This window comes from Pocillopora damicornis, chromosome 8 (assembly GCF_964200805.1).
Source record: "Pocillopora damicornis chromosome 8, jaPocDami1.2, whole genome shotgun sequence".
NCBI lineage: Eukaryota > Metazoa > Cnidaria > Anthozoa > Scleractinia > Pocilloporidae > Pocillopora > Pocillopora damicornis.
This window is the reverse complement of record NC_142677.1, coordinates 3,062,000-3,087,287: the sequence shown is the minus strand read 5'-3', so window position 1 is coordinate 3,087,287 and position 25,288 is coordinate 3,062,000. Positions and strand designations below refer to the sequence as shown.

Genomic DNA, 25,288 nt, shown 5'->3' with positions numbered 1-25,288 from the left:
ATATACTATACGAGTGTTCGCTGTGTTTGATTTGTATTACCGTACGTAAGCTTACAATCTAACTGAGCGTGAAAACCTTCAAAACTCGGACTGTATTTTGTTTTCTCTTTGAGGATTTTCGTCTCTGCTCACTTTATAATAACGTAAATTACGGCGCTTAATATGTTTATAAATCTTTGTCTACTTTTTCTGTTGCTACTTGCCGGTGTCACAGCGGATTTGGACCCCCCCGCGGATTTGGACCCCCGGTCCATATCTGCTAGCGGATTTGGACCCCCCCGGTCCAAATCCGCTAGCGGATATGGACCCCTCTCCGCAGATTTGGACCTCCCTACCAAACTTTCCTTTTAAGCATCCTTTGTATCATATTTGGTAACTAATTCTATTTGCAAGCTTTTTGTCGATGTTCTTTTCAATCGCAACACAACATTCCTCAATAAAGGTAAAAGAAAAAAACAGTCATTTCGTTCCAATTCTACCGCATTTATTTTAGCGAGTCGTACAGTAAACGTAAGAATCAGATGTGAACAAACTACTGCATTCGAACTATTGAAATTGTTACGATAAATCCTTGCTTCTTCTGATGCGAATCAACATTGATACGAAACGTCATAACAATAGTGGAGACTATTGCGTCCAGTCAGAAAAATAACTCAGTCTGATTTTCTAAAATAATAACAATAAACAGTTTCTGAACAAGAACGAAGAAACTACTACTACTACAAGTCGTTCGTAAAGCCTATGATAAGTAAAAATGTTTCTATTCTGAACTATTGGAACTCTCAGCTTATTTTCAGATGCAAATCAACATTAATCAACATTAATGTCAACGTCTTAACAAAAATGGAGACTATTACATCGAACTCAATCTTATTTTCTAATTTTAATGATTATTAACTGTTGAGGGATCCAAAATAGCACCTTAACAATTACGAAGACGTCAGAGTCTGGCGATCTGCAGACAATGCAGAGTCACTCGCCCTCCGGGGTAGTCTTAAATCATGTGAAACCATTCCTCGCACAACTCGCACAGAACCATGTCGTCCCAACACTCGGGCATTGAATAATGACAAAATAAATTAGTGTCACAAGTTTGTCTCCTATTGAATCTAGTGGTGTTCGACTATCGCGGAAAAGGTTCAAAAACGACCTCTCTCCAGACATCAAATTAACTCTTGTGCATTTTCCCTTGGTCAAAAGAAACATCCGACGGGATGCCAGTTCGTATGCATTAACGATACGCATGTTTTGAATGAAAAACATACTTTAGTACGCACTGGAACGTAAAGTATCATCCATTTTTACTAGAACGTTGAGGACGATGTTTTCACTCAGTTTTGTTGGGGGTCCAAATCCGCGGAGGGGGTCCAAATCTGCTAGCGTATTTGGACCGGGGGGGTCCATATCCGCTAGCGGATTTGGACCGGGGGGTCCGTATCTGCTAGCGGATTTGGACCGGGGGGTCCAAATCTAGGGGGGTCCAAATCCGCTGGGACACCGGCTCGCTTGTTTCGAAATTACAATTTAAAGTAACAAAGAAAAGCTAGAGAGAGGTCTCGGAAAAGGTTGGACATTGTACAATTTGGCAGATGGTGTAACAGCTTTAGCTCAGCTCTTTGGTTTGTACTCTGATAGAGAGCACGCTCTTTCAACCAACGACAGCGCACCTTTTATCCGAACTTTAATATAAGAGCTTCTATATGTCGAAATATTTTGTTCAAAGCAAGGATCTAGTGAAGAAAGCCTAAATCTTATGTTATCGCAACCCCTACTTTGCCAATCTGGTATCTGTTCAGTTTTTTCAATCTAGTTTGGTCTGAAAAGTTGCTTTAAACCTATACTAAAAGTCAGTTAAAATAACATTCACAGGAAACGTGATTCTTTACCTCTTAAATAGTCAACTTCAGAACGCAAACAGATGATATTTCCAAAGCGTCAATTAAACGTGACGAGTCGAAATCCTGACCTCGGTCATTTCAAGGGAACGCACCCTTAGAAACAGGAAATTTCTGGCTAAACAAGTTTGATCCCATTAGCTGTTAAAAAAAACCTTTGCAGACAACATGAGTTTTTTTTTTAGATATTTCATTAATATTTTGTGGTTTAGGCTAAATAAAATTTAAAATTCATATTTCTATAGCTCACTCTGCAAAGGGATATTAATTACCCCTTTAACTTCCAAGATTTGATTGCTAATTCTTCCCTCTACCTTCTAGACATTTCCTCATAAATTGTTTGCAAGAATTTAGTGTTAGATCAAGATAACAACTTCAACTATTGCATGGATATTGCTATTAACATACAGTCATGCAAAACGATTCCTGATAACATTATCCCACATAAAATATACAACACTGCACCTAGATACAACACTGTAGAGCAATAAATAGATAATATCTATGGAACTCAACACACAGGTCTATAACAGAAATCTAACCAAAGGCAGAAAAATAAAGAAGAAACTACACATGGGAAAGGAAACTAGTTTACAGCCAGTAATTCCATAGAGCCACGTTTCAGTTCCTGGATATGGTTGTGCTGAGTTTCGCTGCATTCCTCAGAAAGTTTCTTCAGCTGATGAATATCACCCCATCAAGTTAAAAACAATGAATTCCAGACTTTATTTCATTCACCCTGTGAGTATACAATTTGAATCATTCACCGGAAATATGGCCACCAGTCATTTTATACCCACAGATGTTTTGCACACAGTCAAATCCTACCTAAATTCAGACAAATTGTACCCAGTTTATGTCAGTTTGTACCAGACCTCCTGGTCTGGTTGTTGCTGTCCCAACATCCCTCACTTTTCTTGTTTTTCCAGGAATCTGGCTTTTCAGAAATCCCCACAAAGACAAAATTGAGGTTCGGGACAAACAAATGTATCCCAAATTTAATATCATAATTGATGTTCACTATTTAGTTTTCTGACACTTGATTGCATTTCTTCTTTGAAACACAATTATATTATATAAACAGTTCTAGTATTTACAGTTTGCTAAGTTTGCAATACAAGTACAGCCAGAACATGACCTTTGTGACTAGCCTCACCAATAATGTTGTTTTCATAGTTGAAGTTGTTGGTGACACGTCAGTTCAGTCCTTGTTGTTTGGCACAGTCAGACTGTCAGTGGCTTTACAAAGTGCAAAATGGAGGAAGCCATACAAGTCTCAATATTGATGTAGGAGAAAATTGCAAGGTTGTGTTCACAACACAAGAATACCCAAAGGTGGGCAGAAACAAAGCTGTTACCCTTCTGAAACAAAACAAATTAATATCTATTAAACTGCAGCTTAACTTAGAAACCTAAACCCACTTCAGACCAAAATAAGTGATTTTTTGAGCTCTAATTCAGATATCGGAATGAAGTTAAAACAGTTATTGAAGTCTGTAAGGGAGATGTGGTATGGTTTAGTATGAGGCCAAGAGAGAATTTAGGGGGATAGTTCTTCTGCTCAGGCTGTTGAAACTTCAGTCACCAATTAGACAACAGTCCTTCTCATGACTACCCTCACCTGAACCATCAGACTACTCAATCAAATGTTACTCCCAGTTTAAACTGTTTACTAGAAGTTTCTATAAACTTTCCCTTACATGCCAAAAAGGGATCCGATTCCCCCCTAGAAACTCACCTCATTTGGCTCTTCCCTTGAATAACCTTCCCCCTTGAAAAGAACAGCTATTGTAAACAAAAGGTGCTGATGTAAAATCTTCTTGAATATCTTGAAAGAGAAGCTAAGGGGTATGATACAACTGAATCCCCTACTTCTATTGGTCCAAGGATTAGTTAGGAGTTTCAAAACTGACATTTTGAGAATCAGCCCCTCATCATTCTCTCTGACAAAGGGCTAACCCTTGAAACGTCAGCTTTGAAACTCTTTACAGCCACCAAGTTACATATGAACTCAATTGATAATACTAAATTACCCTGTTATACTCTATCACCTATGCAGCACCTCAGTTTCTTTAGAAACTTACCCCCTCTATTAAAGGATTAGTACAGCTGAGCTAATTTAAAAAAATTTTATCAACTTTATCACTCTCTTTAGATTTTAGCATCAGATGATGATTCCATTGGTGAACAACATCTCAAAGTACATGTGGCTGATGGTGCAATCCTTGCAGTGTTACCTGATCCTATCATTTGCTGCAAGAATGCCAAGTTCCAGCAACAACAGGTGAAAAGTAGAGGTGTTGCAAAATGCATGGTCACCTGCATCTGCATTTGTGAATGATGCTGCATATCAGCTAGCATTGATCCATCATAATTCACTTTGGATTTATGCCTTAGGATTTGTTGCTATAACATAGGTTATTGTGACTGAGTCATCCCGCTATTGTCTTTAAATATCTGCTATAATTTGTGCTAATAAATGGAGAGGGGTCTAGCAAAGAAGTGGGAGTTAAATTGCTTACAATTTCCTCTTCACCTCATCGCACCTTTAAGAGACACAGTGGCCAAATGATTAGTGCACTAGACTCCGGGTTGAAAGGTCTGGGTTCAAGACCTGGTCGGGTCATTGTGTTGTGTTCTTGGACAAACATCTTACTCTCACAGAGTCTCCTTCCACCCAGGAGTATAAATGGGTACAGCAAATTGTCAGGGAAGCCTGATGAAATGATGAGTGGTAACCTTGCATAGGACTGGCATCCCATCCAGGGAGGATTAGTTTTACTCCTGGTCACTTCATGCTATGGATGAAGGTCCTTTTTTTTTCACAGCACCTGTAGGGTCTCTATGAAACAAAAAGACAAGAACTTCTACATAGTTGCTCAGTTAAGGATTTAAGCTATAATACTTAATACACATCTTAACGTTAATCTCTCTTTACAGGTTTTCCATCTGACTTCAAATGCGAACCTTATCTTGCTAGACTGGCTAATTGCTGGACGTATTGCTCTGGGAGAAGTTTGGGAAATGATCAGGTTAGTATGTAATGTTTGGAATTGTAGGCTAATTAATAAATAGATTTCCTGTTGCTATGGGTCTGTTCAGACTGTAACAGATCATGAATGATGTCAAAATGTGATAAGAACAAAAAAGTGGCATGAGAGGCGCAGCCAAGTGTGTCATTGATGTCACTGTGTGTCACTGATGCCACCCTGTCATGATGTAACTGTCATTGACATCACTGTGGATCACTGATGTCACCGATGCCTCCGTGTCATTGATGTCACTATGTCACTGTGAATCACTGATGTCACTGTGCCATTGATGTCACTGGTGTCACTGTGTGTCACTGATGTCACTATGTCATCGATGTTACTGTGTCACTGTATCACTGATGTCACTATGTCAGCTGCACCTTATAAATCACTTTGTTCATATCATATTTTGATATCATCTGTAATCTATCTCTCTGATGAAGGGTTAACACTTGAAACATCAGCTTTGAAACTCTTTACAATGGCCAATTTATGTTATCAACCAGTTGATGATCCTAAATTACCCTATTATACTCTCCCACTGACACAGTATCACAGTTTCTTTAGAAATGTCTATTACAGAACAGTTGCACAGTGTAACATGGAAATGAAACAATATTTTCCCTTCATCTGATGATCCTCACTCATCATTTACATTCTTGTTACTCCTGCAGTTTTGCAAGTGAAAGCAAGGTTTATCTGGATGGAAAGCTTGTACATGGAGATGCTATTAGGCTTGATCGTGATCTTGTAAATGTGAAGGATAACATGTGTTTTCTGCAAAAAGCTTTAGAATATACTAAGGTAGGGATCAATGATAGTTAAAATTTTCAGTGGCAATCCAACCTAACTTTTAAAAGCAATACGACTGAATCTGCAAAAGAGGTTCCTTAAAAGGATTGTTACCCATGCAGAAGAAAGTTAAAATTTAGTACGCATGGTTTAGTCTACACCTTTATAGGAAATATGATTCACATTTTAAATCAGACTTTTTCTCAAGAGTGTGATTAGAAGCTTGATAATGTGATCTAGAATTGTGAATCACACCAAAAATTTCTTTCTAGGTGTGATCACACTTTAAATCACACTTTTTCACACTTCTAATCTTTGAATCACACACCAAAAAAATTAAAGTGTGATCACACTTTTTTTTTAATTAACAAGTTTTGGTTGTGTCAGACTAAACCATGCATGCTAAATTTCAGCTGAAACTTTTTGGCTTCATATAAAAACACTCACTGCATAAGTTTGAATAGAAAACAAAAGGAACAATTAATTTACTGTGATAGATTGATGAAAATATTCTCCTTTCATGTTTAGGTGCTTGGATCTTGTGTATTCATTGGACCTCAGTTTAGAGAGCTTAAGTGGAAAATTCAAGAGAAAGTTAAAAGCTTATCAGGTATATGGTACACTGTATATACCTGTCAGTGTGTATCTACGAATAACAGCCAGTAAAAATATGGTTGAACATTTGTATGAGGATGTTGTCTCTTCTGTGGGGCAAACAGGTTTTCTTGGGTAATTAAGACCCAATTAATGCTTAATAATTTAAAATTGAAACTGATCGAAGACTCTACAGGTTCACTCAGGGACGGTGCAGCAAGTTCTTGAGTAGGGGGGCTATTTTTGGCTCCTTTATTTTTGTTAAATTAATTTTTTGCTTAATTTGTTTTTGTTTTTGCAAAAAAAAGTGGTGGGGGGGGGGGGGTGGGGGCTAAAGCCCCCCAGCCCCTCCCTCTGCATTGTCCCTGTCATTAGGTGATACCCTCCAGTTTAAGCTAAGGCATATTAAATCATGTGATCATCTTAGACCAACTGGATGTTAGCAAAAATAACTGATGGATTTTAAAGATAGAATAACAATACCTCAGAGCTAAGAAATTTGTGGTATGCTACATAATAGCTTGCATTGGCTTAAAAAAAATTATGAAGAGAAAAAAAACCAAACAAAAAGGAAGAAAAAGGAGAAGAAGAAAACACCCTGTCAAACAGGAACTCCCCACATCAGATTTCAAGCTGTCTAGATTTAATATTTTTTCATCGTCCCTCCGATGTGTGTTCTCTAGATCCAAGTGATGGTTTCACTGTTTCTGCAAGTGTTTTAAACCAACCACTATGTGATGGAGTAGTGATAAAGCTACTTGCAGCACAGAGCACAGAACAGGTATGCATTGCCTCTTTAAATTTTTTACTTTATAAACCTAAACAAAAAATTTTTTGAGCTTGTGTTGGCCGTAGGGGAGAAAGATTTCCGGATAATCACATACTGGTCTAAAACGAAGCCATAGTCCCTAAGGCAATCTGTTGTTTTTGCCATTGTTCTTTTTATCCAAGAACTGTACGCATAATGAAGTATGGGGCTGTGTGGAAATCCTACTCGGTAAGGTATTCATGTGACTTGCGTTATGCTTACACTCTTAGACAAAAAATTCGAGGAGGTGTTGTGTATGCTGAGTCAATTTCAAAATTAAATTTTACTGTCATTTTATCTTTTTTGTAGGCTCGCTCCTTTTTCAGAAGCGTGATTGAATACACAAGGGAGTGGCTTGGGAGTAATCCTTTGGAAAAATAGACGGGAGAGAACACAACCCCATATTTGATACCTCAAACGAAGAAAGTAAGGGCGTTGCACATCGGGGAAAGAGACCAAATCTTCCAAGATGGCCTCGTTGTCATGAAGGGAATGCATGGAACCGAAGTAGCCAGTGAGAGTGAAGATTACCTAACCTAACAGATGTTGTGTACCTAACAATTGAATCCTTTAAAATGAAGAATGTTATGCAGGCTCTGCATTCGCTGATTAAAATGTACACCAACAATCTATTAACACATAAAGGCAGTACATATTTCACTGAAAGTACCATAACCATCGCCGGATTCATCCCCACTTCTTCGAGGCTTTTTGTATCATCTTGCGGCAGAACGTAACACGGGCTGTGATGCTGTTATGGCAAGGAACTCTTCGTAGACTCAGTGCAGATTGTGTGAAATATGACATAAGTGTCTTATTTTTAATTTATCCAAGGCTAGGCAACCGACTTCACTCTTCATTATGTTCTGAAACGCTCCCCTCTGGCGTTGTGTGACATCCAAGGGAACGGCTGCGAAGGATCACGCTTAACTGTCACTTTTCGTGATATTCGTCACGAAATCCATCGTGCCCGTTCATCGCAGCTATTAGCTATGACCTCACCGATAATTTTCTCCAAACAGCCGAATATCTGGAGATAAAAATTTCCAGAGTTAAAAAACAACAATAGGAATTTAATAAAACTAAAAAAACCAAATTTATGTGTCTCAGTGTGTGTATTTCACGACTATGTACGGTCTAGACCGCAAAGTATACTGGGAATTTCTTGTTACTTGTCCTGTTGGCCGTGTTGGAATTGTTTTTAGAATACAAGATGAAGTTAAGCCCGAAAGAATTAGAGGGTCTTCTGATACACCAAACTGGGTTTTTGGCTCAGAAACGACTTGCACGTGGTTTAAAGCTTAATTTACCGGAAACTGTGGCTCTGATCGCTTCTCAGGTAGTGAAAAACCATGTGGTTACAAGCATGTGTAAATTAATTTGTGATGCTTGAGTGGCTTTGTTCCCATGCAATGCAACATGTACGGGCTTTTGGTGAGAACCCCCAAACAAAGCGTCGTGTTAGATGAAATACTGGTATGATACAGGAACACGTGCTAAAAGTTTAGCTGTTGTTACATGAGCTTATAATGTGTGTCCTTCCAATTAACTGTAACTAAAGGTGCTAACATTCGATTGTTCCTTACGCAAACACAGTGAGCCCGCTTACCACGCGAACACTTTGCTTCCAAAGAGTGTGAAAAGGACATCTTTACTCTAAAAGCACCACCAAAGTCTTCCATCCACACCAGTATACTTTTTAACTTTTCTGGAGAGAGATATTTTTATAGTTTTTGCAAGAACTGCATAGATGCATACTAAAATGTGGGGCTGTTTTGAAATCTTGCCACTGTTCCCTATTGAAATGCATTGTAAATTTCATTCAAAAGTACCCAAATTTCCAAAAAATCCCATAAGTTCTGAATAATGCTTAGAACTTCCAAGCCTTGCCAAATGAGCTGAGATATGGAAATTAGCCAAGGGGGTGGTCCTTAGCAGGGGTGAACATTGTTCAGCTCTGTTTATGTTTTTGTTCAAATTTTAAATTACAGCTCAATGAATTCATCCGTGATGGAAAGACTGTTGCAGAGTTGATGAACATTGGGAAGCAATTTTTAGGTCAGTTTTCCCCTATTGGTGTATTAACATCTATCCTAAAGATTACAAACTGGTCTAAATGCCAGCAACTGTCTGCTGTTGTCGGTCTTGTGCCACTTATGAACAGGTGGAAACTTCAGGCAGAATCTTGTCAGCACATTAGGAAGGGCATAGCGAACAGTAGAGAGAATAAACATACTGATGCTAGAGTGTAAGGGGTTAAGGTTTTTTCCTTTTTAGGTGTGAATCAAGTATTACCAGGGGTAGGGGAACTTGTTGAAGAAGTTCAAGTGGAAGGGACATTTCCTGATGGCACTAAATTGGTGAGCGATTAATATGTAACTTCTCCGCATCATCCAGTAAACTGGTGATGAGGATATTCAAACTGATCAGGTAGAAGTAATGTTACCTTGATCTTATACCAAATTTTTATAACCAATTTATGTGGAAATGTGTAGCAGCTAGAGGGGAGAATTAACAGTTAGATCTTGGGCGTAAAGGGGTTAAAATATTAATAGTGGCTGACTATAGATTAAAATAAATTTTGTCTTTTTATGTTAGATGTTCTTCTGAAATCATTGTTGGCCTTAAGAATAGACCATTGTTTCATTACACACATTGTATAAGAAAAGTATACCATTTTACAATTCTGTCTGCTATCATATCTTATTACATCCCCCTAAACATTCAAATTCAGATCAGTGTCAATATCTAAGCAACTAAACACCCACCCCTCCCCCAACCAAACAACAGTCAACTGAGAACAAGTTAGGTGTAATGCTGGGTTAGGGGAGGGGTAGGTACTCTGTTGCTCAGATGCTGACATTGATCCTCGAATGCTTTACCCTCAGGTCACAGTTCACAGTCCAATATGCCAAGAAAATGGAGACTTGAATCTTGCTCTCTATGGAAGCTTCCTACCAGTGCCTTCAGTGGAGATATTTTCATCTGCAAGTGCTAATGTTGTGTCTATGGTGAGTGATGTCTTGAAATTCAAAGACTAACTTTTTATAATAACTGCATACTTGCCGACTGATTTTATGAATTAACTCTTGAAAGGCTCAGTTATCAAGTATCCTCTTAACTTAGTGTTAGAAATATGTGCATAAAGTTATTGATAGTTAAAACTTCAGCCAAATGGCCCAAACTACTTTAGGCTGTCTGCATCTTTATGGCATGAAGCACCTATGAGTACTGCTACTCTCTCTAGGATGGATGCTTGTTTATGGTTGGTTACTTAGCTGTGTTTCATCAGGTTTCTCTCACTAGTAGTTTTCCAGTGTCCTTTAATCCTTTAACTCTCAGAAGTGATTAACACATAACTTCTCCCTATAAAATTCATACATTATCGAGCAAAACGGTAATGAGACCACTCAGACTTATCAGGTAGAAGTTGTCATCTTGATCTAACACCACATTCTTGTAACTAATTCACAAGGAAACGTGTAGCAGGCAGAGGGGAGAATTAACAATCAGATCCTAGAGAGTTAAAGGGTCAGCTCTTTACACTCTAACATCAGTATCCATATTCTCCATACTCTTCTCTATGCATTTCCTTTGTTACTGACAAGGAGAATTTGTTTAACAATCAAAACCTATTAATAAGTTGGTGATCATTTTCTTTTTTTCTCATGGTCTTAATGAACAATTCAGCAGTGTTACTCTAAGGAGAAATTAGATGCTAATCACTCTTAGGATTTAAAGTGTTAGTTAATGTACTTGCATTGCAATAGGACTTGTTTTATTAAAAAAAAAACCCAAAGAGGGATCTAAGCCTCAAGATAAATCTAGCGGTCTGATGTGATTTCCACTTGTTGTTATTTTTCAAGGGTGGTAGAAATTCACCTGGTGCCATGATTCCCTCAGTTAAAGGAGACATTTTACTCAATGCTCAGAGAAGGACAATCAAACTGAAGGTCACAAGCTTGTGTGACCGGCCTATTCAGGTATGTCTGGCAATATTTTGCACACTTGTCCATTTAGAGGTAAATAATGAAAAACTTACAATTAGTTCTTGTGTCATTGTATAATGATTTGCTTGAGGTGTAGCAAGTACTTTATATCTTTATATGAGACACAGTTGATGCATGAATCAGTAGTGTTTTTTAAACTGGCTGAGCTCAAGTGAATTCTGTCATGAAACTCCAACCAAACACAAATAGCAAACTAGTGGTCATATAATTATGTCTGTGTTAGATCCAGGGGGGAGGGCCTAGAAGGTTCAGACTCCCCCCCCCCTTTCTTATTGGACCTGAGTGTTTTTTTGACAACTTGTTTGACTCAAAAAAATATTGGCAAATACAGAATTGCATTTTTCTTCTCAATATGAAGTGTTTAAAATGTACTTGTTATGAAATAGTTTTTGCTTATTTTAAGTATTTTTTTCATAGCATGAATTTTTTGAATCTGCATGTTGTGTCAACCTGGTATTTTGTCACATTTCAACCCCTAGGTTGGAAGTCATTATCATTTCCTTGAGGCCAACAAGCAACTAGAATTTGATAGGGCAGCTGCCTATGGTATGAGACTGGTAAGATTGACCTGTACTTAACCTTTTATGCTTAGAGGTGATGAATATGTAACTTCTCCCTAAAAATATAACAGCATTATCCAGAAATGAGGTGTTGAGAAGATCAGATTGAGGTTGTTATCTTGATATAATATCGAATTCTCCCAACTCATTTAGAAGAGAATGTGCCACAACTGCAAGGGAGAATTAAACACAAATTGAATATATGTTAGAGATGGACACTAGGTGTGGAAGTGGTTAGGAACTGGATTTGAAAGCTGAACATTCCAGGTCCAAATCCTTGTCTTTATCTTGGGTATTCAATTAGATTTGTTCCTTAGTAATCCTAAACTCAGCTCTCCAGCTGAGCCTTTGTTAAATGTCAACTGATTTGCCTTGCAGTATTTGGAATTTATTTTCAAAATTAAATTCTTTTCACTCTCTTTGTTAGACTTTTTTTTATTAATTTTAGTGTCCTAAGCTCAGTTGGTGGTGAAGTACCAAATTAAATTTTCATGGTAATATTAATTTTTGTTTAATTTCTCATTTATTTTAAACAAATAACTAGTTATTTTATCTGAAGGTTCAATTAAGTACTGTAAGAGTGTTGTTAAACATCCTCAAATCCATCTATGAATTGATGTTACCAACCCTAATTGCCAGTTCACATTTAAATGCATCATAGGTCTACTTGCATTCAAGAACTTGTTGATTTGTGATCTTTTTTTAATGATACAGAACATTGCTGCTGGTACTGCCATTAGATTTGAACCTGGAGACACCAAAACAGTTGAACTGGTTGACATTGCTGGAAACAGGTCAGTTGAGGGTTCTCTGTAGTTATGCTTACATAGAAGATGATGAAAACTAGCCTTTTCTACTTGTAAATTACATGATTTTTCTCCCTTTTACCCAACCTTTTCAAATAATTGTTAAGTTTGCTACTGATCATAAAAATATTCCCCTTGCTAGAGTGGTTCGTGGAGGAAATGGACTGACTGATGGACCAGCTTTGCCTGAAAACTTGGACACTGTCATGAAGAAGGTTGCTTCAAAAGGTTTTGCTCACAAGCCGCAGGTTTGTATATTTAGTAATATTTAAATATTTCATACTACTTGTAGCTGATGAGGTACACAATCATTGGGAACAATCAATCTTTAGAAAACTCGCTGAGTTTGAAGGGAAAGATCAAGTGACCAAGACATGAAATAAACCTTAGAGGTCATTGTTGGGAAATTCCAGTCAGTTAAAATCTCTGACTGAGGTCTTGTAACTCTTTGATCCATAATAGTGACTGGTATCTAATTTCTCCTTACAATATCACCACTGAATCAAGTGTTGAGGTCATGAGAATGGAAGAAATGATCACCAATTAAAGAAACTATTGATTGTTAAACAAATTCTCTTTGTCAGCACCTTAGGACGTGTATAGAGAACAGTATGGAGAATATGCACACTGATTTTAGGGTGTGAAGGGTCAAAAACATGCTGCCAGAGGCTTATGAACCAAAGCCAAACAAAAACTTGCAAAAGCATTCATTTGATTACTGTGCCATGACCTCAGGAGATAGGAATATCTGCAAAACACTAAGAACCCATTAGTTAGATTGCAGGATTTGTTATAGTGCCCCCATGCAATTTAACTTTTTATTTTTTCATTCATGGATTAAACCCAGAGATTAAAAAAAGTTGCTTGTCACTTGCTGGCCACAGGCTGTTTAACTTTAAAGTTAAGGAGGCAGTAATCTTGCTTAATAATTATAATACATATATGATTAATTATTTAATGATATCACATTATCTTGAACTGTTTTCATGTGACAATAGGATAAACTTGATGCTGGTGTCAGTAAAGTGACTATTCCAAGACCACTGTACATTGACATTTATGGCCCAACTGTTGGAGACAAGGTTTGTCTGATTTGAACTGCTAACAAAACATTTTACAAATAAAGAAATGATGCTTGCAAGTGAGCTGCAATCAAAGTCACTGCAGAAAATAAATTTGAAAACAATTGTAGGCTTTGATAAGATTCAAACCCAGGCCTCCCAGATACTAGTTGCCAACTGAGTGCTAATAGGACAGTGTAGGGGTCATGCTTGTAATTGGATGGTGTAATAGGACAGTTCGAGTGATAGTTAACTCATCATACCTGTGTGAGTGGACAGAACATGATATGTGTGTGCACTAGCTGTTGTCTTGCATTTTGCAGAGTTAATTGTTTTAGTCTAGTTTCTTTTTCAAATTTTGTCATAGTTTTGATTAATTGGTAACAGGACTTCTTGTTGTCCAATTCTGTCTGTAATCATACTCCTGATTAACAAAATTAATCTGACTTCCTCTTCATGATTGTCTGATTTTTTGATCACTCTTATGGTATAGACTGTCAGTAGTGGACTCCACTCAGTCCTATTACCATAATGATTATTAATTACAAGTCTGAAGAGCTGCTATCAGAGGAGAAACAGAGTTTTCATTAACCAGTCATTAAATAGTGCATGTTTCATTGAAGAGGAAAATGTGGCTAGCCAGTCAGGACAGGGTTAGGATCGTTAAATGATTTTATAGATGTTAAGGTTGCATGTTTGCCAAAGTGAATTTTATTGTTCCTCTTGATCAGGTCTGTCTTGGTGACAGTTGTCTCATTGTTGAGGTGGAAAAAGATTACACAGTGTATGGAGATGAACTTAAATTTGGAGGTGGAAAGGTCAGCTCTTATTTTGTAATCAAAAATCATTTCTTTTTTTTTAATCGATTTGTGTGTGAAACCCCTTCTTGCAATATCAGAAAGTTTTATGAACAACCATTTTGGTTGAGGATTAGTAAGATCTTCTACTTCTTGTCATATGAACCTTGTATGTTGTGAGAACATCATACCTCTCTCAGAACTTTACACTCATTCTTGTCAAAAATTCTTGTCAATTTAGTTTGATGTCTTATCCTCCCTACAGGTTTTGAGGGAAGGCATGGGCCAGGCAGCAAATGTCACCAATGACACAGCTCTGGACACTGTCATCACTAATGCCCTGATTGTGGATGCAGTTGCTGGTGTTATAAAAGCTGACGTGGGAATAAAGGTGTGTCCCAGCACTTGTGTTACTATATACAACAAAGTACCACAATGCACCTTACAAAGGTTTGCCCCAGGGTGGAAAGAGGATAGGGGGTGACCCCGATGCTATTTGACATTTTCAGGAGTTAGAAAGTCAATTTTCCCATACTTGGGTATATATTATATGACTGTCACAATTACACCCCAAGAGACCAAAGATGCCATTTCACATGGCCTTCTGTAATGGCAGCCAGGTCATGTTCCTGACCCTGAGGCAGTGCATAAACATTAAAATCCCTACCTAGAGTAGGGTCCTCTGAGTCAATTTCCAGTGGGTAGCCTGTCCACCCTATTCCATCCTGGGAAAATCATTGAAAGCTTATAATTCTCAGAAAATGTAAATGCAACATAGATTCTTTCAGTTAAGTTAGTCTCTGATTTTGTGTGGTGCAGTTGTGTATTGCAGACCTGTGATTATAGCTTGAGGTATTTATTCATTGTTGTTATTGATTCTATTGTTTTGTTCCTATTCGTTTAGAATGGTATGATTTCTGCCATTGGAAAAGGTGGTAACCCAGATGTGATGGCAGGTGTCACAGAGGTTGGTAAATTATACATTTTTCATCATAATTTATGACAACATATTTTTTGAAAGGTGATTTGTGATGCACTTGTAAGCATCTTCCTTAAGTACATCTCAATAATATATTATTTAATTTAACCGTATGGCAGCCATGCCAGTGGTTCAGTATTAAACTATCATATTTTAAGATGCTTAATTTTTGGATAGGGAATGGATGTTTAAGATTCCTATTAATAAAAGCTTTGCTTAAATGTTTCTGTAAATTTAAGTTCATCATTTAGTTATTTCATGTTAGGGGATGGTTTGTGGTGTTGGCACAGAAGTCATAGCTGGCGAAGGACTCATCTTGACAGCAGGTGGGATTGATGCGCACATTCACTTCACTTGCCCACAACTTGCCGAAGAAGCGATTGCATCTGGACTTACCACCATGGTTGGAGGAGGCACTGGTATGGAGTTTTCTGATAATTTACAAATTAAATTAATGGTAGTTAGGCTTGTTGAAGAAAGAGTTTCTTCTTCCCTGAACTTTTTGGACCTTTATTTATCACTGCGTCTCATGGTCATCATCTAATATTTTTGGCAAAATGGATTGTGGTCTAGGAAGGGAAATTGTTGGAATATGTTATATCATGTGGAGAGACTCAAATATGCAAGGAACATAACATTAACCAGAAGGAGTGTAAATTCATGTCAATAAGAAATTAAACTGGCAGCTGGATATTAATTTTTCAGTAATCACACCACTTAGTCATCAAATAATATAGAAGGAACACTACCAAGTAGAGACCGAACAAGTTATTTAGTGATCACTGATGGAAACAACTATTTTCACTCAAACCATAAACTAAATGATTGTCTGACAAATTTTTGTTTTTAACAGGGCCTGCAACTGGTACTTGTGCAACCACTTGTACTCCTGGACCAAACCACATCAAGTGAGTTACGTAATTACATTCCATGGTGATGAAGATGTGATTACAAATTACACCACAATCTTAAATTAAGAAGTATAAATACACAAATATACATAAATATGTGATTGTCCAAAAATAATTTGATGTTTCAGGGCAATGATTCAAAGCACAGATGGTTTTCCTCTTAACTTTGGCTTCACAGGTGAGCCAAGTTTAGTTTCTTTGATTCTTCTTTCCTTGATTTTCCGTAACTTGTTACTGACCATTCTATTGAATCTAATTCAAAATCATTTCTGCTTTTAGGCAAGGGAAACACTTCAAAGTCTAGTGGAGTTGCAGCAGAGTTAGAAGAACAAATTAAAGCTGGTGCAATAGGGTAAGAAATATTCCTTTAGCCCCTAAGGGAGACCGCAGGCATCTTATTTCTCCTTAATCACCAACCAAACAAACTCTTGATTTCTCAACAATTTCTCCTTATAAGTATCCTAGGAAATGTACAGAGAACAGTATGGAGAATATGCATACTGATGTTAGGGTGTGAAGGTTTAATAAGATATAGGGAAATTCTGTAAAAGAATAATAGCTTTCTATAAGCTTTAAGAGTGCATTTTTCCTTTTGCATGTAGGTGACATAAAGGAAAATAAATTTAAAGGGAAAACAAAACATTAGACTTTGAATCTGGAAAAAAAAAGGGAAAGATAGAGCTGTTGTCTTTTTCCTGCCAGAATTTTACATTTTATTAAAATCTGGCTTTTTTGGATCACTTGCAGCTATAGAGTCAGTATTCATCTAATTTTCTTTGTTTCCAAACAGGTTAAAGCTCCATGAAGACTGGGGAACAACCCCTGCTGCAATTGACTGTGCACTGACTGCAGCTGAGAAACATGATGTGCAGGTGAATATGAGCGATTATTTATTAATAATTCATTAATTATAATTATTAATGATAAATCATTATCAAATACTATAATGATGCTTCAAATTTCACTTAGTAATGTTCATGATTGTGGTGAACATTCTGTCAGTTATGATTATTGTTATTTTTTGTAGATTACCATCCATACTGACACACTGAATGAGTCAGCTTGTGTCGAGCAGTCAGTGGAAGCTTTTAAGGTGAATGTATATTTGATATTGTTGCACATGGACCATCAGTATAAGGGGCTGCATGTACATAGTTTTCAAATGGAACAGAGAGGGGATGAGTTTTTGCTTATGAAGTTTAAGGGGGGACTATTTAATAGAAAATTGACTGCCAATCAGGGGTATCATTGGAATACAACTGGCAGAGCCTTGGGGGAATGAGGGATCAGATGAATTTTGTGGCACAACCAAAATCTTCTGACCCTCCTCCCCCCTCCTCCCAGGAAATAAACAGTCAATAATCACCAGTCCCAAAGTGAAATATTTCAGCCTTTCTTATGCCTCACTCAGTTGAATGAAAACTTGATGCACTGAAGCTGCAAAGGTCACAGCATGGAGTGACTTTTGAGCATTAGACTAGGTCCTTTTCCTCTTAATGGGTTGATAGCCCTTTCCTTTACCAAAATCAATCATACTCTGTTATGGAGAGAATCATACAAGGAGTGATGCATCTTGCTGAACACCAAAACACATTTAACTTCTATGCTGAAAAGGGACTTGAACCCTATCTGTGATCTGCTGTTTGCAACTAATCGGCTTTCCTGTCCATCACATTTGTCTAACAAATCTGTTGTCTTTGGTCACTACAGGGCAGAACTATCCACACCTATCACTCTGAGGGTGCAGGCGGTGGCCATGCCCCTGATATAATTAAGGTGTGCTCTGAAGCGAATGTAATTCCATCATCAACCAATCCAACCAGGCCATTCACTAGAAACACCATTGATGAACACTTGGACATGCTGATGGTTTGCCACCACCTTGACAAGTATGGTCACAAATATATGTGAAATATATCATATTTTGACATTTGAATGATAACAAGTTACACTGATTCATAAGCAAGGGAACAGTGAACTCAATAATGTTTCCCTTCCAACACAAGCTTTTTACAAGTAGTCCTGGCCAGTTTAATCATTTCACTCTTGTGATCTCAGTAGCAATTCTCCTTGCTGTCTATTATACAATTCTCATCATGTTAGTTTAGAGAATTTGGCATTGGATCAACTGATAATCCCTTTTAGTGAATGGGAAAGGTTGAAGAGGTAAAAAAAAAAGGGTACATTTTTTTTAGCATCTTGTTGAACAAATTGTAATCACCAATTTATTGAAAATATTTGAAAATATATTTCACTTTCAATTTTTTTTCACAAATATCTTTATTCAGCAATAGCTTCCTTTCAGAAAGTATTTAAATATTAATTGTTTTTAAAAAGAGAGTGAAGAAATTTTTTTTTCCAGAAATCTGAAGGAGGATGTGGCATTTGCTGAGTCTCGTATCAGAGCAGAAACAATTGCAGCTGAGGATATACTGCATGACATGGGAGCCATAAGCATCATCTCTTCAGATTCACAGGTAAAGTCGGCATACATACCTCTTACTAACCCAGTTTGAGGTCCCTATAGAGTACTGTAAGTTATGGATCAGGTTTTTCCTGCTCAGATTTAAGGCCATAAATCATATCATAACGCATTTACTAACTGTAAGAGATATAAGAAACTTGCTTCTTTTTTCTAGCACATACCAACTATATTTTGAGGTGTAAGAGTCTATCACACCAGATTCAAGTTTAAACTTGGAAATTGTACTGTCCTCATTGCAGGCCATGGGCCGTGTTGGAGAGGTGATCTGTCGCACATGGCAAACAGCTGATAAAATGAAAAAACTGAGAGGAAAGCTTTCTGATGAAACGGTAACAATTTTGAAACATTTCTGTGTGAGATAGGAATTTCTTGGTGAATTCACGGGTCCATTCTTTTTGGAAATCATATCCTCAGTTTTTATTACTCATTAAGTACAGTGATGTATAATCTAGTTACAAGATATGTAACTTGTTTATTTGGTAGTGATTGCTAGTATAATACATTGCAATTTTTGTAGAATATATTTACAAAGTAGCTATAATTGCATTCATGTGTGTCATCACCAGGGTGACAATGACAATATTCGTGTACGCCGTTACATAGCCAAGTACACCATAAACCCAGCATTGGCGCATGGAATGTCACATGTCATTGGATCAATAGAGGTAAAAAAACAACTTATTATTTAACAAGTTAAAGTATGGTAAAAGAGCCAGACAATTGAAGGGGTTCATGGAGAAAAGCCTTGTGCGACTGGTGATGCACTGCTAGATTCTCCCTCTTAACTGTCTTGTTTCACTCTGTAAAACAGAGGGAGAAGATGTTTCATCAAGAGTCATTATAACCCTTTATTCACCAAGAGTGACTGGCTTCTAATTTCTCCTTACAGTATCATCCTTCAATCTAATATAAGGGTCATAAGAGTAAAGAAAGATCCTGATCATCAATCAAATTCTCCTCATCAATATCATGTTCTGTAATAAGCTCAGTTATGCACGCATTCTGATTGGTTCTCACTTATGATCTATCGGAGGACAGACGTATAGATGACGTCATCATTAAAACTTTTTTGAATTCTTTATTATATAAAACAAATAGATTCCAAGTTGCTGTGTGTCTGTTCAGTAATAGATCACAGAGGATGTCAAAATGTGGTAAGAACATCAGTGACACACTCGGCTGCACCTTGTGTGCCACTTTTTTGTTCTTACCACAATTTGGTGTCATCTGTGATCTATTACTGAACAAAAGCACGGCAACTTGGAATCTATTTGTTAAATAGCAATTGTATAGAGATGCAGTTTGGAGAGTATGCATGCTGTTGTTATGTGTTAACCCATAAACTCCTATGAGCAAACAGCTTCTGTTTTCTCCCTGGAATATTCTCCCTGGGAAAAAACTATTAAGATCATAAGAATAAAGAAAACAATCACTAATGATTGTGAAACAAATTCTCCTTGTTGACACCACAGGAAATGTATGGGGAACAGTGTGGAGAATATGCATTCTGATGTTCAGGTGTGAATGGGTTAAGGGTTAAACTGGTGTCAAGGGTACTTATAACATGAGATATAATTTTCAGGTTGGAAAGCTGGCAGATCTGGTGTTGTGGAATCCAGCACTATTTGGTTCTAAGCCAGAGATTGTGGTGAAGGGAGGACAAATTGCATGGTCTCAGATGGGTAAGAAAGGCAATGCCTATTGTTGAATTACAATGATGTTCTGTTTCTCATAGAAAAAAATAGAAGGAAATATTTTTTTGTGATCTAGTATTGACTTCAAAACCAAACAAACACATTGACTGTAAACAATTCAAGAAAGGGCAACTCACAGCATTGGTCTGCTTCTGGTATGCATAAAAAAATTCATTTTGCAATTGAGGTAAGCAGTTTGACCAATTTGAGGCAGAGAAGATCAACATGTCAGTTCTCAATAATGCACTTCTGTCAATATCAATCTGAAAAGATTCATACCCATTTGTAATATTTGTAAATATTACTGCAAAAAATTGTCTTTTTATGAAGGTGAAGTTTTGTGTTTTCTAATTTACTGGTATTTAAGCTTTGTTTTTCATCTTCAGGAAATCCCAATGCCTCCATACCAACCCCCCAACCAGTGAGGCCACGCCCAATGTTTGGTGCTTTTGGGGCTGCTATTGGAGCTAACTCTGTAGTGTTTGTAAGCCAGGTCAGTAAAAATTTGTTAGCTGTAGAGGTCTTGGGAAGATTTTGAAGTAGTTTGGTGTTGGTGTCATACAATTTTTTTGACTCAAATCAGGATTGAGTCTGCCTCTTTTATGAGGACTAATTCTATGTCTTTCTTTTCATAAACATGTGCAGGAATGTACCAAGCATAATGTCTGTCAGACATATGGTATCAGTAAGAAGACCATTGCAGTTAAGGGGTGCGTGTGTTAAACAATGGTGTTTCCAAAAATTGTGGTAAAAGTTTGATGATCGAATATAATCTAAGATAGATGGAATAGTTAGACAGACAGATGGATCAGACAGACAAACAGCCAGGCCACCTGGCAGGTGGGGTAGTTAAGTATAATCAACTGCATTAGCCCTTTGTCAGAGTGAATGACAAAGGGCTAATGCTTGAAACGTCAGATTTGAAACTTTTTATATTGGCCATAGTTGATGATACAAAATTACCCTGTTATACTTTTTGTTAAAAACCTGACAAAATGATTGATTGACTGCCTGAAAAATTAACGCACTCAGTGAAAATGTGTACCCTTTCAATTTAACCCTTTGTCCTGTAAGAGTGACCAGCATCCAATTTCTCCTTACAAAATCACCCCTGAATCAGGCATTAAGGTCACAAATAAGCAATAAGGAAATGATCAACTAAATAAGCTCTTGATTGTTAAACAAATTCTCCTTGTCAGCACCATTAGAAACATATAGAGAACTGTATGGAGAATATACCTCTTGGTGTTGAGGTCAAAGAGCTAAGTAATCCTGCCTGCAACTTGACTGCAGTAGCATAACACCCATCTGTCTGTCTTGGTATTCATTGATTCTTTAGTTAACTGGTGGTACCTTGTTAATCTACAGCTGCCGTACAGTGAAAAAGAAAGACATGGTGCTAAACAACTACTTGCCCAAGCTTACAGGTGAGATCAAAAGGAAGATGGCAAACCAGGCTTCTGCTCAGGGTTAGATCATGGTATTTGAACAGCATCATCCAATAATTGTTAGGAGACCCAGTGGCCAAATAAATGGTGCACTGGACTCCAGGTAAAGGGGTTCTGGCTTCGAGACCTGACTGGGACGATGTGTTGTGTTCTTGGGACATAACACTTTACTCTCACAGTAAAGGAGTATAAATGGGTACCAGGAGTATAAATGAGTACCAGTGAATTGTCAGGGAAGCTCAATGTAATGCCAAGGGGTAACCTTGTGATGGGACTAGCATCTCACATAGTTGTTTCTTACCCAGGAGCAGGGATAATTAAACTCTGATCATATGGGCTACTTGGCTTGAGTACAGACTTTACCTTTACATCCAATAATTGTTACTTGACTGTATATTTGCAGTACATGACTTTTCTTTTTTGATTTGGTTGCTTTGCAGTGGATCCCCAGACATACAAAGTTCACATCGTTGATCCTGATAATCCATCCATCAAAGAACATATTACATGCAATCCAGCGGAAACCATCCCCATGGCTCAGCGATTTTTTATCTTTTAAGTGCTTAGAGTAATGGACAGAAAGGGTTTCTCCAGATACCTTACTTTGACAAACCAAATTCTGGTTAAATTTAGAAACTGGATGTGGCTAGGAATGTGTAATGAATTGTTATTAATATGTGGATGTAATTATATTAATTGTGGCTGATGAGATTACAGTATGAACTCCCCTTAAAGAGACTCTTGTAAAAGAACAGCTTTTCTTATATGTTAGTTATATGATATAGCTTTTGGCTTGTGAAGTATGCAGGACTTTTATGTGAGAAATGGGTTCCCTTGGCTGGTGCGTAAAAGTGGCCATGTGTGGTGCACATCTCTAGTGGCTACTCACTAGTCCCGGTTAAGGTCCAATTACGAGAGTGTTGGCATATGAGAGCTTACACTGTATCTCTTAAGACACAGTGTAAGCTATTAGTCTTTTAAAAAAAGTCTAATAGGGGATGATTTCTTCAGCAATAAGCATATATGTTTTAATTGGAGGTAAAATGGGAAAACTTAATTTAAGGTATTTCTGCATCCTGTTTAGCATGAGAAGGCAATAACAGAAACAAAATGTATAACAATTATATAGAGGACAATCTCTGTTCATTAAACAAGAACAGTCAAGATTTAATCTTGTTAGTAAAATTTATCCAAATATCACACTTGAAATGTTCAATGTTGAGCCACTTAAGCACAGAAACATTGTTTATAGAAAGACTGTGTGATAATTAGTTTCCTTGCTATTTTGGTAGTTTAATCATGACTGTGATCAAACATGTTGAACCAAACTGGATGTTGTAAATGTAAGGTTAAGAAACAGGTATCAATCAAGCTTGCTGATTAAGAAAAGGAGCTTGAAAGGGCTTTTAGAAGCCTTGTAAAGATAATACTGTAATTGTATTTCATTTCGTGGATGTAGAACATTCTCTTGAAGAGTTACATATAATCAATTGTTGGCTTAACAGGTTGCAGTTATTATGTGTTTCTGTTATTCCCAATAAAGAAGGTAAATGTTCTGATTAAGTACTTTGTGGTTTATGCACCGATTGATCTGAAGCCCCAACTTCCCACCCCCCCATGGGCATTTGATTGTCATCTGTACTTGATGCTGGGGAATTTAAACTTTTCCTGGGTGGGGTAGGGAATTTGAAAAAAGGTTCTAAATTTTTCCAGCAAATATGTTTTTTCAGAGGAAGGTTTTTTAAAGGAAAAAATTCACTTTTGCAAGCAAATGGCTCAGAAGGAAAAGGTTTACGGGGTCAAGGTTTTAATTAAGGTTTGATTGATCAAACATTTGCTGGTTAATGAGTAGGAAGTTACCATCGCTGATCTTGCATTTATCAAAAAGTTTGATCAACCAATTCAGCACCCTAGTAGAGCTTTTGACCACAATTTTGGTGCAGGGGGTTGGGATTTCAACAAACAAATCTTCAAAAGTTCAAATGCAACAGGGGTTGTCCAGATAAGGATTTTCAAGCTTTGAATTGATTGATGCATTAGTGCTTGCTAAAATATCACAAATACATTTTTTAGAGATCTTCTTTGTTGCACTTGACTGATGATGCTGCTGCACAAATGTGAGACATAACTCTGGAGTCAAAAATAAAAAATATGGGGTTCTTGGCACCTGAATTAACCCATTAACTCCCAAGATCTCATTAGTAATTCTCCTTACTATCTCCTATACAGTTCTTGTGATGTTAGTTAGGAGGATTTAGTATTGGATCATCTGATAATCCCCTGACTGATATTTTTCTTTATTCTCATCACTTGTCTGCTTGATATTGTTTTGATATTGTAAGGAGAAATTCTTTCTTGGTCACTTATGGGAGTTAAAGGGTTAACCTCATTTATTTTCTTAGTTTTAATTCATTTTTTTGATCTTAAAGGTTATTTCCTGATATTGATTTGTGATAGTTGTATAGTTTTCTCAAGAGGAATCTGAACAGAAAATAATTTGATCACAGCTACTTATTCCAATGTACAATCACTCACACCTTCAAGAATACAATAAAGTTTAATAAATGTACAAAATATACCGTAACCCAAGACAGGCACGCGTCAAATCTCTTGTAAATAGTCATACCTATCAATACTTAAGCTGATATTCGCCTTAACGTAAATTACGAAAAAAGAGAGAAATCCACGGTATTCTTGGAAGAGGATTTACAGTTGTATTGGTATGCACTAGTACAAGTGCTTGCAAACAGATATTATGTTAAATGCATTAGTTTCAAAATAGTAGATAATGAACGCGCTTAAGCTTTGTGAAATTAAAATGAAAATTCTAGTGGCTAGTTCTCAGTTTCACACACGGTTGCCACATTTAAAATCAACATAGAAACCTATATGTTACAAAACTGTTTCTTATATAGCATTGTTCTCGATTTTAAAACCACGTCATCTTGTTTACAAATCAAATCGCCAGTCCAAAAACGCTCACGATGCAGTACATGGTCTTGTTTTCCCATCTCACTGTACAACTTCCATCAGAAGTGTTATCCCAGAAACAGGAACTTGCAGTGTGAAGACCGGCTCCATTTTTCTGCATGATGACACAGGTGACGATGTACTTGAACGGTTTTCCGAGCTTGGTTAGTTGATTCAAACATTGCTCGACGACATTGGAAGTCCACTGATTCACTTTGTTGTGTTGGTAGGCATTTCCGCCGATAGCTCCTTCGACAGACTCTTTGATAATGTTGCTAACCTCGTCTACGACGAAGGATGTTTCTTCTGCTGACTGATACTCGTCCATTTGGAAGCTTTTCCCCTCACAGATGCGACAAAAACAGCAGCGACAAAACACAAATCACTTTTCAATATGGAGGATTAGCACAACTTAGCAACCACGAAAAATCTCGCCCCAGTACTAC

General features: G+C 37.3%; 3 protein-coding genes and 1 long non-coding RNA gene across 6 annotated transcripts; 2 read left to right on the top strand and 2 right to left on the bottom strand.

Annotated features, from left to right (window-relative positions):
• Positions 1-1,885: 1,885 nt before the first annotated feature.
• LOC149040948 (uncharacterized) lies at positions 1,886-7,933 on the bottom strand. Of its 3 annotated transcripts, none has more exons than XR_016179067.1 (3): positions 3,634-3,774; positions 3,052-3,257; positions 1,886-2,634 (listed from the first exon to the last, which is right to left on the bottom strand). It is a non-coding gene; the product is annotated as an uncharacterized LOC149040948 (long non-coding RNA). The 3 variants fall into 3 exon arrangements; XR_016179066.1 differs by lacking the exons at positions 1,886-2,634; positions 3,634-3,774 and adding exons at positions 4,418-4,737; positions 7,676-7,852 and having other exon boundaries at positions 2,861-3,257; XR_016179065.1 differs by lacking the exons at positions 1,886-2,634; positions 3,052-3,257; positions 3,634-3,774 and adding exons at positions 4,554-4,737; positions 7,792-7,933.
• LOC113680503 (uncharacterized) lies at positions 2,496-8,217 on the top strand. The gene is made up of 8 exons (XM_027197533.2): positions 2,496-2,636; positions 3,072-3,230; positions 4,051-4,179; positions 4,836-4,927; positions 5,602-5,731; positions 6,248-6,329; positions 6,997-7,094; positions 7,431-8,217. Exons 1-8 carry the CDS (start codon positions 2,607-2,609, stop codon positions 7,500-7,502), a joined length of 792 nt encoding a protein of 263 aa, XP_027053334.2. The 5' UTR covers positions 2,496-2,606; the 3' UTR covers positions 7,503-8,217.
• A 50-nt stretch (positions 8,218-8,267) lies between these two features.
• LOC113680501 (uncharacterized) lies at positions 8,268-23,431 on the top strand. Its single transcript, XM_089180050.1, has 27 exons — positions 8,268-8,460; positions 9,113-9,179; positions 9,399-9,481; positions 10,010-10,132; positions 10,988-11,104; positions 11,611-11,688; positions 12,406-12,485; positions 12,640-12,745; positions 13,496-13,579; positions 14,290-14,376; positions 14,621-14,746; positions 15,260-15,322; positions 15,600-15,753; positions 16,188-16,242; positions 16,374-16,423; positions 16,525-16,597; positions 17,036-17,117; positions 17,273-17,338; positions 17,956-18,134; positions 18,608-18,722; positions 18,970-19,059; positions 19,297-19,395; positions 20,313-20,412; positions 20,811-20,917; positions 21,070-21,134; positions 21,793-21,851; positions 22,313-23,431. Exons 1-27 carry the CDS (start codon positions 8,335-8,337, stop codon positions 22,429-22,431), a joined length of 2,553 nt encoding a protein of 850 aa, XP_089036176.1. The 5' UTR covers positions 8,268-8,334; the 3' UTR covers positions 22,432-23,431.
• Positions 23,432-24,410: 979 nt separating this feature from the next.
• Positions 24,411-25,283, bottom strand: LOC113680546 (dynein light chain Tctex-type 1). Its single transcript, XM_027197580.2, has one exon. The coding sequence runs from the start codon at positions 25,168-25,170 to the stop codon at positions 24,829-24,831; it is 342 nt and encodes a 113-aa protein (XP_027053381.1). The 5' UTR covers positions 25,171-25,283; the 3' UTR covers positions 24,411-24,828.
• Positions 25,284-25,288: the final 5 nt, after the last annotated feature.